This window comes from Malaya genurostris, chromosome 3 (assembly GCF_030247185.1).
Source record: "Malaya genurostris strain Urasoe2022 chromosome 3, Malgen_1.1, whole genome shotgun sequence".
NCBI classification, from domain to species: domain Eukaryota; kingdom Metazoa; phylum Arthropoda; class Insecta; order Diptera; family Culicidae; genus Malaya; species Malaya genurostris.
Window position 1 is genome coordinate 45,390,552 of NC_080572.1, and position 18,865 is coordinate 45,409,416.

Below are 18,865 nucleotides of genomic sequence, written 5' to 3' on the forward strand. Positions count from 1 at the left end.
ATCACCATCTTTTAACGTCTCAATATTGAAAAATCATCAATCGAAACAAATCTAGACAAGAGGCAGCTTAATGGGAACACTCGAATGATAGTATCTATCCGGCATATTGAACCACACAGTTGATTGAGTCGGGTATGAAATTCCAACTTCCTTATACATTGTTGAATGCCTCTAAATCTTACCATTATCATCGATTGGGCGCCGGTTCCGTACGGCAATCTTACAGCATCCGATCTCATCATCTCACTTTCGGTTTCATCGATGGCGGCCATCAATCCGATGGGAACCTGAATTCGACGGTGCTATATGAGTTGGTTTGGCGGTATTTTCTTCCAATTAAATGCTGTTGCTGGTGCGCTGCCCGCAGATTCAAGTGGTACGCTTGATTTGGCTTGGTTCCGACATTGCTGCGGGGTGGTAATAGGGAAGAAGTTTTCCTTTCCACATTTACCTCTGCGTGTAAAGATGATGACTCAATGTTTTATTTGGTTTTTTCTCTTGTTTCACTTTTCTCTTGCTTTATGAAATTTTATTCGGGTTTCGTGTTGGCAGTGAAAGTGAAATTGATTTGGAAGAGCGTGCAGGTGATGCTGTAATTTAATTTATTCTGTTCTACGCACATTCCGAGCAAAATTCGAAAGCTTATTCAATTGTAGGATTTTATAACAGCAAATGGAAACGAACTGTTGACATTGAATGTTAGCAACCGAAGGACGGAACAGTTGGCAAATGTCTATGAACAATCGGTAGATTCGAGTCGGTTACATTAAATCATATTACAAAAGTCGCCAAAAAAAGACAACGATCGAAATGCACATCACAGCGAGACTTACTGAAATCAATTAATTAGTGTCCACTTTCGAATCTACACCTGGCGACGAATGAAAGCGACCAAACTAAAACCCCTGCCAGCCTGACTTCGTCGAGACCACCTTGCAGACGGTAGGACAAAACTGCAATCATATCGTAGCACTGCGGGCGGAAATAAGCCGGATCGTGTCAACCGAAACACATTCGGGCTTCAGGTTTCGAAGGGCACAATTAGCGCTGGACTGACAGAATGATCGACGTCGACGTTGTGCCGATCGTGAGCACAACTAAGCTAATGTTGGGGGCCACGATTGGATTGATTTTACGCCCATTGGTGAGGGGCTTTGCTTGCTTGGAGTTACATTCACTCGGCGGGCGGAAGTGTGGCATTTTATGTTGCGCTGAGCTTTCAGTCATTAACGAACAACCTTCAAAGATTTAGAGCCGTGTTGTTTTAAGTGAGTCTTGTTTTTTTTTCAATTTTGCTGGCGACGATCATATTGCAATAATCAAGCAATGACACAACGGATTCGGTTGAGACTACTGAAGGCGATGTTGTCAGGTGTGCTGCTTGATCACGTGGATCGGAGCTAGTTGTGAGCTGTGCGGTGTCAACTCGTGGAGATTTCGGATTAACTTGAGTTTTCACGCTGATGTTGCATCAAACATATGGGGTTCACGATGAACACGAGAGGGACGGCAAATAATAATTCACTAAATTGTATTTTACGGCTTCTAAGCGTTCAGTTGTAAGTTTGAATGACCTTCCAGGAGTACGTTAGATTCTATGGAAGGAAAATATACTAGAGCTAACCAATTTTTTTTAGTTTCCAATGACCTTGATAGGAAAATTCAGAAAAGATTGTTTTATCTGGAATCGATATGAAGTGTGTTTTCTTAGCCGTTGAAAGTTTAGACATTTCTATTAACTAGTTCCAGTACTTGGACTCGGGCCAATTATCATTCATTATTTTACCTCCCGATCTCATCTGTGCGTAATTCTATGGTTATAACTTTTCAATGTAAGATTCCTCGCCAGGTAGTCGGGTTGATTCTGTTGAAGAAGTTCAGCTGAACCGGTTTTTTTTTTCGCTGTTTCCCTACATCTTCTAACCCAGTTCTAAAGAATCATTTTCACATCGCCTCGGGTAAAGCGGTGTGTGAATTTGCATTTGAATTTGAAGCAAATAGAAAAAAAAACAAATCATGAAGCTGTAATCTGTGCTGTTTTGTTGTAGCACACAGTCAAGTAAGTGCACGATACGCTTGGCTCCAATCGCGGGTACCAAGGTCTGTTCAGTTCTAGGCACGATGACTCAGCCAGGTCTAGGTAGCATGAGTTTCCAATTTACACTTGCAAGGCATAGCGTGCTGAATAAACGGTTTCCCGGATTCTAGCCTCGTCAAGGAAACGTGGTCCGGCTGTTGAAATAGATGGTTTCGTGTTCAATAGTTTCCGTCATTTATTCGATTAAAAAATCATACAGTACGGAATCATTCGATGCATGAGAAAACAATATTGGAGGAAATTTACAAACTGAACGCTTTTAAAAGAACATAATTGCGATATTTAGTTTTGATTCGCAAATTTATAGCTTTTTCTGAAATATCATTTATGTTGAAAAATATTTCCTCTGAAGTTTTTCTATCTTCAACGCATAATATTCAGAATGCTTGTAGAAGGAATTGTGTTTTGCCTCAAAATAGGTTTCACGTTTAGCAATTGCTTGCGATCAGCGAATAGCCAGTAGTCACTGGAGACCAGATCCGAAATATACGGTACGTGGAGAAGCAATTCGAAATGTAATTCGTTCAACTCAACCATTGTTGCCATCGATTTGTGAATCTGTGCATTGGCTTGATGAAACATAGGTTTGCTCTCCGACATATGAGGTCGTATTTTCTTGATGTTTGAATTCAAATTATCTTTCAACATTATGTAGTATTCGCTAGTGAACTTTTTACTTTCTCAAGACAGTCAATGAAGATTATACCATGTGCATCCAAAAATACTGAGGTCATAATCATTCCAGCCTTTGGGTGCTTCTGACAAGGTTCGCAGGCTATAGTCCACTCAGATGACGATCGTTTTGATTCCGGAATGAAGTGATGGATACGTGTTTCATCCATTGTCACATATCGTCGCGACGAAAATTCTGAATTATTACTTGTAAACATGGCCAAACACTGCTCTTAATCATCAACTCGTTTTTGTTTTTGATCGACTGTGAGTAAACGGGGTTGTCACTGTTGAAAAAGCTTTCTCATATTTTATTTTTATAAGATATTTTTTATTCAGGCCTATTTGCGTATAAGCTTTACGTGGACGATTGAGCCACGTTTGAGTTTTTAGCTAAAATTTTTTTTTGTATTGGATCTCGTTGTCACCCTTTTCTAGGGGGAGAGGAGCTTACATTTTCCTCCTGCGAGGATTGAGGAGCAGTTTGTTCGTGATTCGTCTCGTCATCCATTGCCGTGGTAATGTTGTTGATTTCGTTGCTAGTAGCTGTAGATGCGCCTTGTTGTACATTGTTTGCAGTTGCTGGTTGCTTGGATGGTAAGCTGTTAACTGCAGTTGGTGTACTTTGTTCTATAGGGGATACGTTGGATGGTTTCGTTGAAGGCGATACTTCACTGTTGTTGGTGACTGTCACAGGTGTACTGGTGTTGCTTGGGGTTGGTGTGAAGGAAGCACCGTTGTCCTTTGGTATAGTTGTCTCCTTGTCCGGTTTATCAAATGGCTTACCGTAGTGAACAGCTTTTTAGCAATATTGACATGTGGCTATCTGATTGTCATAGGTAATAAGTGATTTGCACGGAATTCTTGTATCCTGACCGAAAATCACATAATAAGGTGTAGGCTTCTTCAAGTGTATGCGTAATAAACGTACGCCATTTAGAATACCGGGGAAAAAAATTTTCCACTTTTCTTTTTCGATAGAGAGAATCTCTCCGTATTGGGACATAGTTTTGCGAATATATGAATCGGTGACGCTTGAGGGAAGATCATGCACACGCGCTTCTATAGCACTATCATCCATATATAATGGAATGTTGTACTTAATGTTCTCGTGCTCCACATTGTGCACATTGTTATTGTCTTTTGCGAATTGAATTGCATCCAACTCTTTATAAAACTAGATGTAAACAACATTATTGGTCTTATTGCATTGAAGTAAATGCACACGTTTAATGTCAAGATGCATTTGCTCCTTAAGCAAACCTTCAAGTTCTCGTATCGAAGGTCGAATTTTGCACTGCCTGAAGTCAACAACAATTGTATTCAATCGTGTCAGCGGTAGCTTTTGTTCGTTTGGTTCACTCATTTTCGAGGTCGTTCTATTATTCACTACACAATACTGTACTTGGTTTCTTTCGTAAGCGGTTTTGTTTCATCGACTGACTTGGATGAGATGTGAAAACGAGCTCCTAGCTTTCTCATAATCAAATGTTCATGCATAATTGTAAACAGACTGCCTTCTGATATCTGTACGACCTCAACTATCTCATGCAAGTTCAATTTACGATTGGAAATAACCAATTTCTGAACTTTTTTTATGTTTCTTAGAGTAACCACCTCAACCAGAGTGTTCGCCATCATTGTACGGCCACGTTTAAACTCAGCAAACCAATAACAAAAGGTTCTTTTCGATGTCATAATTAGGGGAAGATGGGGTAAAACGCACCCCCGAGGCGTAATGCACCTATTGCTTTTCTCAAAAGTTACCAATTTTTTTCACTGAAATTTTAATGAAACTGAAAGTCCGCCATAACAACAGATTACTATAAAATTTTGGTAGCGATGGTTCAATCATATCTGGAAATATTAAAAAAAACAATTATGTCTCTTTTATAAGTAATTTTTGATGTTCGTTCCATAGTAATTTTCTTGGGTGATGAAGACGATTTTAATAATGTAATCAGTGAACTTCTTTGCCAATCATGCGGGTTTTCTAAAATTAGTTCTAATACAGACGATGTATTTGCAATTTTATAGAAAAATCATCAAATTTATCGTCTCATATTTTTGAGGGCAAAACGACCCGAATTGTGTGAGGCAAAATGCTCAAGAATTCGCTTACAACAATTATCCATAAGTTATCAATTTAATGAATAATAGTGAACAATCTTCCACCGGGCAAATATTTCGGCAACGAAAAGTCTAAAGTTTTCATTAAAGAAGAAGAATAAGCTTTATGAGAGTGCTTATTGCCCCGTGGTTGTCATGAGCTTTAATCCGTTTTGTTTTGATGGATGCTTACCCGTTGTTTAAGATCATCCTGCCACTTTGTTCAGAAAATCGTCACTTCGCGTAATTTAGAATGTATGTTTTTCATGTTTTCCACGATTGGGCGTTAAGCCCCACATATATTTCAATAGACAATTTTTAAGGGTTTTAAAAAAGAGGATATTTCATGTATTTTTTATTATTTTTTATTTGTATTCAGCGAGTATTTGTACGTAATTTTGAGAAATATTGATTACGGAAGATTGCAGATGCATGAAACTCTTCCCTGTTATTCTCTATAGTTAATATATAGCTACATTTTCTTAGAAGGTGCATTTTTCCCCATGACAAAAGTAGCTTCCCTTGTGGATGTCACTTTTTTCTGACTGATCGAAATGTTATGAAATTTCACACATATTTTTTTGAAACTTGCTATCTTATAAACGTCATATGGATTTGACAATGATAGTGTCATCTGTGTATAAGTCACACTACTTATTAGGTGAAGTGTTAACCCTATACTCAAATAATTCTATATATTTTTACTTTTCATCGTGGTACAATTTCAACATTAGACATGCGCACTTGACACAAACCGGTACCTTTGAGGTACCAAAGCCAGTAAATGACTGCTATGTGCTTAGGGCCATAAACATGTAACTTCCTTTTTGGTTTAAGGCATTAGCGAAGACATAGCTAGTAAAAGCAAAATGAGTAAGATGCAAATAGCATTGCTGCCGAGAAGATACTTTACCGACTAAGCTACTCTGATACATGTGGGAACTTGTTCCAGAAAGAAATCTGATTAAGTACGGCGAAGCAGCGCAGACTGAAATTCATCCTGTGTCACTGATATAAGAGTTATCCAGGATGCATACTGATTGACAACGATAGCGTTCCGAGCAAAAGCAAGGTATAGCAATAGCGTTACGAGGAGATATTGTGGCAGATTATAAAATGGTTTTTATTAAGTTCACTAAAAATTTCTGATTTACAAGCAATTTGTCGCTACGGACAAAAAACTCCGTAACCTATTTGTGTAATTTTATTTTTACAAACATTCTACGATTATTCCACACAACAAAAACACAGAGGAAAAAAGCAGTAGAAGCAGAAACACGGGCATTATTGGATGAAAACCAACATGCAACAGATGCAACAAAATTGCATCAGATGACCCGAAGAGTGACTTTCCCACGTTTAAAAGCCATTGTAAAGGTTCAGAATTATAGAAAGTAAACCAATCGAACGATAGACAAATCGAAAATCAAAAAATCGTTTGTGAAATGGCATTTAAATAATTCGAGAGGTAATCTATAAAAAAAGAAATTGGTTAAACTACGAATACTTAAAGCGTTTGTACGATAAATTAAAGCGATATCCATTCCAATGTTAATTTTTTTTAACAAATTCCGATGACGATAGACTCCACAACGCTTGGCATTAGAGCCAATCCGTCTGCCAGAGCTAAAATGTGATATTTCTGTTATTTATTTGTAGATTCCGACTGCTCTTACCATGTCTATTGGATGCCACATTTACTGTTATGATCTCTAGGAACCCAACTAATCAGTATCTGCATCTGCAATCGCGACCTAAAACCTGTCGTTTACTTGAAACATCTAGTGTCCATAAAATTCGCACAATACACCAATCCAAAAATCTGTCAACAGTTGAATTCTCTCACCGTACCCAGCAGCGCGGTGTTCAGAGTGCGATCGCAAAACTCAACCCGTTTGAATGCTGCAATTGGCAATAAACCTAGCCGGCTGAGAAAAAAGAACCAACACAAAAACGTAACCCGTCTAACAACTTCACTTTTATTTGAAGCACAACTACAAGTGGAACTGATCACCAGCAAAGCCAACCGCGGTGCGATAATGAACGACGGAGACTTGCAACAGCCGCACTGAGGTTAGTGCGGTTGCAACACAAGCCACTAACAGACAGGTTCCAGTCAGCAGTAGTCGAACTGAGGCTGCTGGTTGCTACTGATATGGAGGCTCTAAAAATAGAATGGCTTTTCCTACAGAGGCAACAACTGCAACGTTAGCACAGTTCTCACGATCCGCTACGTACCCGTCTCTTGTAATCCGGTTTAGTAGTTTCTGTCTATTGGCTAAAGAATCGAGTACGGTCCGGTGCCGTAGGGCTAACAATTTATCGGTGTCTAGGGAGGGGGAGGCACTTTGTTGAAATAACGATGGCAGACCGTTTCGAATGGGAAAATTTGCCAATAAAATCTAGCTCTAAAGGTCAGCCGATTAACACCGTGGTGCTAAAGTTTACTGAAACGATTGCTGCTTTGATGATTTGGGGTTAAATTTTATAGTCCCACTGTTGCTGCAAAAAGCCGGACAATTCATTCATTGTACTGGACAAGCATTACGATTGGAATAAATTTTCGGAGACAAAGTTCTGACATCGGAGCACATGAGAGGTGGGATTCTGTTTGTGTAAAAAAATAAAGCTGAATCTACTAGTTTTAGTCGAAAATGACAAAAACGGTTACGATTGACAAAAGTAACTCAAATCACGCTAAAGGATTTGAGGTTGTTAAGGACTTAATTTGTTGGGGAATCATGAATTTATGAAACAGCACTGTTTTAGTTCTTTAATAGCATATTCAAAATGCAGCTTAAATTTAGCGCCATCAAACTAACTCAGCGCAGTCAATCGATAGCAAACACCATACATTTTCCTGAACAAATTTCCCCAAGAAATAAAATGCAATTTACAACCCGAAGAGTGTGTTCATTGTGATGTTTTGATTGTTTGTTTTTGCTGCTGATTGATGCATTTTTCATGAAGCTACCGAAAGAAAAACCACCGACAGCGAACCGACTACCGCCCTTCTCTCACCCCCTCAGTCTGACTGATGAATGTGCATTGAGGAAAACGGTTTGGTGTTCGAATGCAGAGGCGCCAAAAACATGCCAAGTGTTAAAAACACGTTTCATGCCGTTGGCTGATGTTGAACTGTTGTTAGTTTTCACTCGGTCATGGAACATTACCAAAAAACAAAATAATACTACGACAGCAAAGATCCCAATCGGTGAGGTGTCCGAGCTGTAAAGGTCAAGTTCACGCATAGGTTCCGAATGAGCTATCGTCAATCGACTTTTCAAGGTTTTCACGTGTACTGTCACTGATGGTCGCTTCCGCGCTCCGTTTTCGTCGGAACCATCCTGTTAATACATTTTTACTCGTTAATTGTGAGTGGTTTGCCTTGTCAAGAAATGTGCAAAAGATGTCGAAGTCGACAGCATGATAACATTCGGAGTCAGATAAAATAAATGATAATTATCGATTTTTACCATTACCGTTACATCGGCCCAAGAAGTTTTTCGTCTGGGTTGGGAACAATTATCATCTACATCACCAATGCTGGTGACATGTTCATTTATTTTTATTCGATATGGTTCCAATTGTGAAGCTGTTCTTAGGAAAGATGTCATTTTAAAGATACGAAATCAAATTTAGTAGTATGACTTTCCTTCCAACAACCTGAAAACTAAATATAATGTTGATGGTTGAAAAAAAAATCAAAATACTAACATAGTATCTGTGTCTATTACTATTTTGTGACATTGGCAACGTAATAGTAAAGAAATTTGAATAAAGTGGAATTAAATGGAGTTTATTTTCTTCAAAAGCGGTAACTGATTCGGTAATAACAATTATTTAATATTCCTCCTTTTCAATGGAATAATGAGCTCTTGGCTGTCCCACATGCAAAATACCCGCACATCAGCCCTATTTAATGAAAATTCCAAAATTCAATGATATAAAGATTTATCGTTTTGTAGTAACAAAAAATCAAGAGCAAAACGATTCATGTTTTGGGGAAAAGAGTGTATTTTCATGTTATGATAATACACCATGATTAAAAGTTCTCGGATCATGAACACTCTGGATCGAGGGGGACGGGGGGGAAGGGGTTTGCCTAAAGTCTACGTAGTCCAAGGGGAGAGTCGCTTAACACAAACTATATTGTGCCTCTAAAAAAACACGTCATATACTGTGAGTCTAAGTGTGTCATGCTGTGCCCCATGTGTTAATGTGTGATTGGCACATTGTTCTAGGCGTCTTCTCCTTGACGTAGTCTCATTTTTTTTTAATTTTTCAAGCAATTTGCTTAGTTTTATTAACCGGCCGCGCGTTTCCTTCGATTGATCAAAAAGACAGTTGACATTGCGTATTCAACAAAATACATGATGCTTGAGAGCAGAATTGCAATTTGTCACGTCGAATAACCTTGACAGACTGACTAAAAACATCGTCGACTGTAATCTGTACTGTGAAAGTGATTATCAAATGAGATACTCCGTAGTTCTATGATCAAGTAGAAGTATACTTAAAGACAGGCGACTCTATTGTTTGTTCATTCATTCTTCTATTCCCTTTTGAAGAAAAAAAATAAAAGAAAGTACAAAAACATAAATTGAAAAAGCTCATTATTCTTTGCAAAAAGTCATCGGACTTTAGGTTTATTGCAGTAAATGAATAAACTTCAATTTTTATGTTTTCCGATTATTATTTAGTAACATCGTAATCAAGCAGTGAAAGGAGAAATGAAGATAATGTCAATTGCTTCTGCAATCCATGAGCGTTCTGACGAGTGAAATGTCCAGAGAATTTTAGAAATCGGTAAAGGACCGATGTTAGTAGGGTGACACAATGATCAAAATTTATCACTCATCTATAGCCGATCACGAATAAGAAAAATAAATTAATTATGAAAATACCAAATCGCGAGGAAGTCTGTTGATTTTAATTTGCAATAATTGTGGTTTCTGGTTTACCGGTATGTTAAATAAGAGCGGCTGTTATATACTGCCCGATGTTTCGACCACTGGTTATGGTCTTTTTCAAGGGAAACTGTAAGTTTATTGGTTATGAAAGATATTACAAAGACATTAAAACGGTGTGTTAACTCACTATGTTATCGTTCCTAGTCCAAAAATTGTATGCCCACGTACGGTTGTTTACATAGAATGTGAACTATAAAAATCTATCAGTGATTGAAGACTTAGTAACCTTTCACTGAAAAATGATTTGAAAAATTGTTTTGTGACAAAGAAAAGTCTACGTAAATTTCCTAGAGGGGTGGGGGGGGGGTGGTAATCGGAAAGCCTACGAAAGTCTACGAGGGGAAGGGGGGTTAAAAATACCAGTTAATTTCATGATCCACATGATTTTCAATGTGAGATCTGTATTCAAACCAATTCGTTGGAAAGACTGAATGTTACAGGAAGATGATCTGAGTAAAAGTCCTTGTGTAATCGATTCAGTACAAATGTGACTTCGATCTGTTAGAACCAGATCAATTGTAGGATTTTTGACGGAAGAGAAGCAAGTCGGATTACTGGGATGAAGAACTGTGAAGTAACCAGCTGAGAGTTGATTATGAAGTATTTTACCATTACTGTTATTTTGCCCACAATTTCACTGGACATGCTAAGCATTTAAGTCCCCTATTACGATACGTGGTTTATGAACGGACCCTTATTTCTTCGAATTTAAAACAACAAACAGGTACGCCCTCCAATTCGTCTTCTAACGAAAATAATTTATTGGCCGGTAGATCGACCTCATCATCATCTTCTTCTAATGACAGTTAAGCTTTGGTAACAGGTAGACAACTACCACTTAATTCTTCTAATGTAAACAATCAAAACACAGGAACTCCTTCCAGTTCATATTCTAACGAAAACAATTTTTTAATAGATAGATCGGCCAAGTCATCTTCTTTTAATGGCAGTTACGCTAGTGTAACAGGTAGACATGTACCTACCAATATTCCTTCAATGCCATTCGCTTCTTGAAACGAAGTCGATTTAGCGACATAACGGAAAATAAAATTATCTACCTACAAGATCAATTTGCAAATAATATTATAATGGATTTAAAATTTAATGTTAAATAATTATTTGAATATTTTAAATTAGAATGCTCGATCTTTAAAATCGAGTGAAGATGAATTTTAAATTTTCTCAAAGTTCACAAAATTCATATTGCCATTGTGACAGGAACTTTTCTTAAACCAAATGTCAAATTGAAAAGTATTCCACATTATCTGGTTTTCAATTTGACAGGTTTACTGTAAAGGGTGGTGGAGTTGCCATTTTTGTCCAACGGCAAATTACACATCGAATTTTAACCTTCTTTCAATACTAAAGTTATTGAAAGCTTGGGAATCGAAGTTGAAACCATTCATGGAATTTATTTCATCGCTGGAGCATATTTGCCATTCCAATGCACCGGCGAACAATTAAATTTCTTTAAAGGCGATTTGCAAAAACTCACAAGATATCGACCGAAATTTTTCGTAATAGGGGACTCAAATGCAAAGCATGTCCAGTGGAATTGTAGGCAAAATAACAGTAATGGTAAAATACTTCATAATCAACTCTCAGCTGGTTACTTCACAGTTCTTCATCCCAGTAATCCGACTTGCTTCTCTTCCGTGAAAAATCTTTCTACAATTGATCTGGTTCTAACCCATCAAAGTCACATTTGTAGTGAACCGATTACACAAGCTGACTTTTACTCAGATCATCTTCCTGTAACATTCAGACTTTCCAACGAAGCTATAATTAATCCAATTATTTCTATATTCAACTATCATAGAGCTATTTGGTTGGATTACAGATCTCACATTGAAAATCTTGTGGATCATGAAATTATTTTGGAAAATTCTGCGGACATCAACACAGCAATTGATAATTTGAATCATTACATTATCGAAGATAGAAATCTTTCAGTTCCCAAAGCTCAAACTAAATTTAATTCTCCTATCATCGATGACAATCTTCAACTGCTCATTCGGTTGAAGAATGTTCGTCGACAACAATATCAACGTTCTTGTGATCCTGCTATGAAAAACATAGTTAAGGATTCACAAAACGAAATTAAACATAGATTTACTCTTTCGCGAAATGAAAATTTCGCTAAAGAAGTTAAACAAATTAAACCATATTCTAAACCTTTCTGGAATCTTTCTAAGGTTCTTATGAAACCTCAGAAACCAATTCCTGCTCTCAAGAAAGGAAATCGAATACTTCTTACAAATGGCGAAAAAGCTCAAAAACTTGCTCAGCAGTTCGAGAGTGTCCACAATTTTAATTTGATCGTTGTGAGTCCTATTGAAAATGAAGTCTCACTGAAATATGATCATATTTCAAAACAAGTGTTATCACAAGTTGACATTATTGAGACGAATTTTGATGAAATAAGTCAATTATTAGGAAACTTAAAAACATGATTCTTCCCGATGTTGCCTTGAGACTCCTGGTTAAAATTTTAAACAAGTGTTTTTCTTTACTTCCCAAAAAGATGGAAAACGCTAAAATATTTCCTATCCTCAAACCTGATAAAAAGCCAACAGAAACATCAAGTTATAGTCCAATTAGTTTACTGTCTTCTATCAGTAAACTTTTTGAAAAAAATATCTTGTTGAGAATGATGTCTCATACCTTATGATCGAAAAAGAACCGGAATTTTCATTTTAAAATTCCCGCGCTTGTCCAATCGGTAAACTTTTATTCTCTCAACGTTGGCAACACTTTTATACACATTCTGTCAAATTTTGACGCATATCGTACGATTAGTTTTTGTTTGGCGTCTATACAAAGAAGTTGAAAAATTTTCGTGTGGCGATTTTTATAATGGATGAAAATTTAGAACAACGTGCGTGCATCAAATTTTGTGTTGCAAATGGATTTAAGTGTTTCGAAACGTTGAAAATGCTAGAAAAGGCCATTGGTGAATCGTGTCTAGGAAAAACACAGGCATACGAGTGGTATAAACGCTTCAAAGGTGGTCGTACAAGCTTGGATCGTGATGAGATCCCTGGCCGCCCAACAACATCTGTTACTGAAGAAAACATTGAATCGGCGAAGCAAATCGTGTTGCAAAATCGTTCTGTACCGATTAGAGAGATTGCTGTGTTGTTGGGCATCTCTTATGGATCAGCCGAACACATTTTAACTGATGTTTTGGGTTTGAAACGCATGGCTTCTCGGCTGGTGTCAAAAAAGCTGAATTTCACACATTTGTTTCGGCTCACACAGCGTTGGTTGTGTCGCAGTTTTTGGCCAAAAATTCAACCAATATCATCAACCAAGGACCGTACTCTCCAGATATGGCCTCGTGTGACTTTTTCCTCTTCCCCAGACTCAAATTATCATTGCGGGGAACGCGTTTTGAGACCATAGAGACCATAAAAGAGAATTCGCTGCGTGAACTAAAGGCCATACCTTCGGCGGCCTATAAAACTTGTATGGAAAATTGGATCAATCGTTGGCATGCATGTATTGCCGTATGAGGAGAGTACTTTGAAGGCGATAATAAATAAATTTATTAAAAATTGAAATTTTGCGTTTTTTAATAAAATTCCGGTTCTTTTTTAATCATAAGGTATAAATTCAATTTTTTCACCAGGGCAGTTTGGATTTCGTCATGAACATTCAACTACTCATCACCTTGTAAGAGTAGTGAACGTGATAAATGCAAATAAATCTTCTGGGTTATCCACTGGAGTTGCTCTTCTAGACATAGAAAAAGCATTCAACAGTGTTTGACACAAAGGTTTAATAACAAAAGCGTCTGAACTGGAAACTGTAAATTCTATTTATTTGATCAAAATTATTAAACTGATCGTACTCTTCAGGTTAGCTATCAGAATTGCTACCCGTACGAGCAGGTGTTCCGCAGGGTTCGAACGTAGCTCCAATCTTATATAATATTTTCACTTCTGATTTTCCAAATCTACCCGTTAGTTATCTAAAATCGCTATTCTGGGACGACACAAGTCTGTTAGCCACAGGTAGAAATCTAAGAGTGATCTGCAGTCGCCTACAAAGAAGTTTAAATATTTTCAGTGATAATCTGTCAAAATGGAAAATTAAACCAAATGCAGAAAAAACGCAATTGGCTTTCCTCATAAGCCAATAGCTTCTTTTCTTAAACCAAACAATAATCACATTTTCAAATTGAATGGCTTGGAATTGACATGGTCTGATCAAGCAAAATTCTTAGGTTTAACGTATGACAAAAAACTCACTTTCGAGGATCATATTGAAGGAATCCAGGCAAAGTGCAATAAATACATTAAATGTTTATATCCTTTTATAAATAGAAATTCTAAGCTGTCTAAAAATACAAATCATTAATTTATAAACAAATTTTCAGAACAGTGCAGTACCAATTTGGTCAAGTTGTTGTTCACCCAGGAAGAAAACGCTTCAAAGGATTCAGAATAAAATTCCGAAAATGATTTTGAAGCGTCCTCCCTGGTTTAGTTCAAATGAGTTACACAGACTCACAAATATAGAACCATTAGATGTAATGTCACATAATATTATAAGCAAATTCCGACAAAAATCGATGCAATCTTCAATTGAATCGATTCGCTCTCTGTATTAGTTAGTAAGTTAGTATATAGGTTCCTATTCCTCATTACACAATACAAGTAGGTTTACAATTTTCCCTACACAAAAATCACAGAATTGCGGAAGCAAATAATGTCTTCATGGTAATAACCAAATCATGTATATAATAGGGCTGCAAAGTCACCACTTGTGGCTGAACACCAAATTTAAATCTTAATAATTTAATTTTAACTCATATTCCAATAAATAGTTATTGAAAAAAAAGAAAAAAGTGTAAATTGATGCGCATCTCGCGCTAGCACACCTCTAATGTTGGGAATCGAAATTTTTTGACAGTGGTTTGTTTACACGCTTTAGAAATTATGTCGAAATATTCTGTATCTGAAAAATTGGAGAAGGTTCAGTTCCAAGCTGGCTAGCTAAAGGGCTGAAAATACCAAAATGATGATGGGTTCCATTAAAAGGATGTTTAAGATTTCCTTTTTTACTTGAAAAATGTAATTAGATGGTTACGTAACTTCGAAGTTGTAATAAATGTACTGTAAGGCCACCATTATTAGACTTTTAAAACTTATTGAATCACGAATTACAGGTATTTTAGTGCTTATCAATTTTTAGTTAGCATTTATCAATATCATATTTTAATAAGTTGTTGTGACAAGTGCAAATGTCATGATCTAGAAGGTGTTCAAAACTAATTGTTTCGGATTTCAAATACGACTATTATATCAAAACTCGATATTTCGACTCATATTAAAGTTCTACCTATAATCTAAGAAAAACAGCTATTGATGAATAATGCAAAAGCAGTTTTCTCCGCTACTGCTAAACAAATCTCCAAGAAAAACACACCAGTTTAGTAAGAAAAATGTACCAAATAAACTGATATTCCTCTCTTGACATCCGATGATCGATAGTGCTTTTCCTAAGATTGTAAATTGCCCTTTGATAACATTCGCAATTTACGCAAGTGCCGGTAAAATGAAAAGGGATGCAGCAGAGTTTTATTCAAAGTCTATGCTGAGCGTAGTTCAGTGCAAACAGAATCATACCCAGCTTACCTTAAAACCGTTGCATGATGAGTGGTGTGCGTCTCCGTTTCCTTCTTCTTGCCGGAATAGCTGACCACCGTAATGTGTCTCGTTTGAGTGCGCACAACCCGTCTGACCCGGCTTCTCCCATCACCGACATAAACCACGGTGGTTTTCTTCTTACTTCCACTACTACCATTGTCACTACCATTGCTAGGGGCACTACTCGCACTATGGCCGTTGCTGTGATGGTGGTGGTTGTGGTTACTGTTGTTGTTGCTATCATTCTTCCTCGAATCACTTCCACTTTCCGACTTGACATTCAAGCTGTCCAACTTCTCGCTGAAATCGTAGTAGCTGCTGTGTTGATGTGGATAGTACCGGTAATATTTTTCCGAGCTGCCAGGACTCGGCGTACTGAACGCATTTTGGTACTGCAGCTTTTCGCCGTCGCTAACCGAATGAAGATGCTGCCGTGACGAGGATCGAGAGGATGATCTTCGATCACCGGACGACGATCCTCCGTTCGTGTTGCCATGTTGCTGATGCTGGTGATGGTGTTGATGTTGATGATGATGATGATGATGGCTGTGAGGGTGGTAGTGACGATGGTGATTCTTGAAATGATGGTGATGATCACCGACATTCCCTCCGCCGTGGTACAACTCCGGGTCCAGCATTGTCCGATTTAGAACGAACTTCTTGCAGTCGCTACCAAATCGAGGCTATTATTTTCCGATTCAAAGTTCAAGTCAGTGGAAGCCACATAGTTCTCTCGAAGTCGGGTGAGGGTCGGAATTCCCCTTTCTCGGTTTATTGTTTAATTAATTATGGTCGTTTTTCAATTTCACTTTTAATATCACTTTCCTTTGTTACGATCATCTCTTTTTTTTCACACATAAAGCACTAGTTATTAGTCATTTATTTTCTATTCCAAGCACGGTTTCAGCTGTTTTACTATTTTCCCTGCATAATACTTTCGAAACAATACGGCCACTAACAAACGAACTAACTCTAGTAAATGGCGCTAGTCGTAAGACCGATGATGGATGAAAATGGAACGGAATATGGCGCTGCAAGTCGATTAACGTTGCTGCGGTTTCGGTGGTTGCGGTGTTCGTTGAATTTCGATTTCGGCTTCGGTAAGTTTGATTTGGTTATTATTTTTGGTCGTTCGGTGGTTCGATAGGCAGCTATTGGAGGATAACGCTTGCTAGAGAAAAAAAAAACAACAATCGAGGAGAAAATGTAAGGATAAGCGATGTGATCGGAGAACGAGCTTTTTTTGTACACCTTCTGAAAGTCATTTCTGCAAGTGCCACCGTTGATCATACCGGATTGCCGCTACGTGTCATTCATGAGCGGAAAAAAGAGTTCAGGTCAGAGATGTTCGCAAGTAAATCTGTTTTTGAGCCATGGGCCCGATAAGATTTGTGTGGGAGAGGTTGGTCGTACAAACAAAATGTTTGTTAGCAAGTAGTGATGTCAGTGAACATATGATGAAGTCATCACGTATATCTGTAAAAAATTGTCAATCATTCCGGCTGATTCATCACAGCCTGTTTTTTCACTTTTTCACTGAACCTAACCCACTTTCGATGCTAATTACAGTACGATGTATGTATGGATGGATGGATGTATGTGATTCGGAATTGGATCAGGTTCAGTCTAGTGATAGTGTATTTGGAGTTTCGCGAAACTTTTTAGATTTTTCCTAATGACAAATAGTAATTAGAAAGAACGATGAAATATCATTAAGCAAGCTCAGCAATATTGTTTGCTAACCCAATTAGCGAGTATCAACCTTCGTCTGTTGACTCAAGCCCCTCAAACCGGTTTCGTTTTATCAAGTCACAAACCAAATGTTATTGCAAATTATTGACATAAACTAATTTGACTGTTGACAACCGCAAACTGACATTTCAGTTCGAGAATTATCGATACCAACAAATAACCGACAAGTTTCATTCGCGAGCAAAAATCGGACGCAAAGAGAGAAAGAGAGATATATATGGAAAACCCCTGCAGGGGAATCGAAGAACGCATGCTGAAATAAGCGGTATAATTTTAAGTGTGCGTGGGACCTGCCACTGAATTGACCGCTTTGTTGACCTCCAGCCGTTGTTGTGGCTTGGCTTGGCTGGATGGTTGTGTTTTGCAATTTCACGCAGAGGTGTTAAATACCGGTTTTTATTCAGCACCCACCGCGGCGCAAACGACCCGGAGTGTATTGTTTCGACAATTCGAATTTGTGTTGTGCCGGCTGAGGTAATGCCGAAACATGATTAACGGCCATAACGGGACGCGGCTTAGTAATTGTTAGTCATCGAGCGCTATAAATACATTGTTGTCGAAGATTTCCAGAAGAAGAAATCGAGAACCAGACTGGAGATAGTTCGGGTAAGGTCTGAGCTTACTATCGGATTGAGACAAATTTAAGCAGCTTCTGGTTACAAATCTACGTGAACTTTTCAAATAGGCCTGAAAACCAATAACAGATACTCTTTGTTCACTTTTTTACTATTAATAGCGTGAAGACGGTACGACCACTTTGTTGTAATTTATTGAAAGATGGCTTTTTGGTCAATGTTTCTTTACAAAATATTTATTTTGCGTCAAAAGCCGACGTTTCGAAGGAATATCCCTTCATCTTCAGGGCAACTATAAGGTTAACATACATGATTAGTCACAGTTTTCACATTATACAATTTCATAACAAATTGTTTACTCACAAACGACAACAAATATTTTTCGTCAAGTGGATTGGAACATTTAAAATGATCAAAAACGGGAACGGCTACTCTACACTGAAAGCACAAACGGTGTGAAAACATTAATTTGAACGAACTACGATTTGAATTTGTATGTTTGTTTTAACTTACACAGTCACTTCCCCCGCACATCAAACCAGATTAAACATTGAAATATTTCTTAGTCATGGCTGATAATAGAGCAAAAATCAGAAAGAGATAGATGAGCAGCAATAGACAGCGAAAATGAGGAGATGAACACGTAGAAAAAGAAAGATACTGTTGTTAATGTGAGAGAGAGTACAACAAACCAGAGTATGCTGCATTTAAATTATGTGTATCGGTTCTAAAGTTAATGGTGGAACCATCTGTGAAAATGTGACACATTTCTAAAATTTGCAGTGCATTGATCCTATTATCTTGATCTAGAATCTTTGCACTGTCCAAATCAAAAATGTGCTCAGATTCAATCACGTGCACCATTAACGCTGTCTTTTTATATTCATCCGTTTTGCTCTCACTCTGATCGGTGCCCGACGAGACGAATTTTTGGTACCGCTGTATCAAAGAGCGGTGTCCAGACAACCGCTGTTTCAGTTGCTGCGTGGTTAAGCCAATGTATGAGCTATCGCATTCTGTACACGGAATGCG

The 18,865-nt window shown here is 37.8% G+C and overlaps 1 protein-coding gene across 2 annotated transcripts in view; it reads right to left on the reverse strand.

Moving 5' to 3' along the window:
* Positions 1–18,865, reverse strand: part of LOC131435863 (IQ motif and SEC7 domain-containing protein 1) — a 215,131-nt gene that overhangs the window by 121,991 nt on the left and 74,275 nt on the right. For both annotated transcript variants that reach the window (XM_058604105.1, XM_058604104.1), the window contains exon 2: positions 15,495–16,677. In XM_058604105.1, coding sequence (XP_058460088.1) covers positions 15,495–16,144 — 650 coding nt within the window. In that variant the 5' untranslated portion in view covers positions 16,145–16,677. The remainder of the gene's footprint in view (positions 1–15,494; positions 16,678–18,865) is intronic.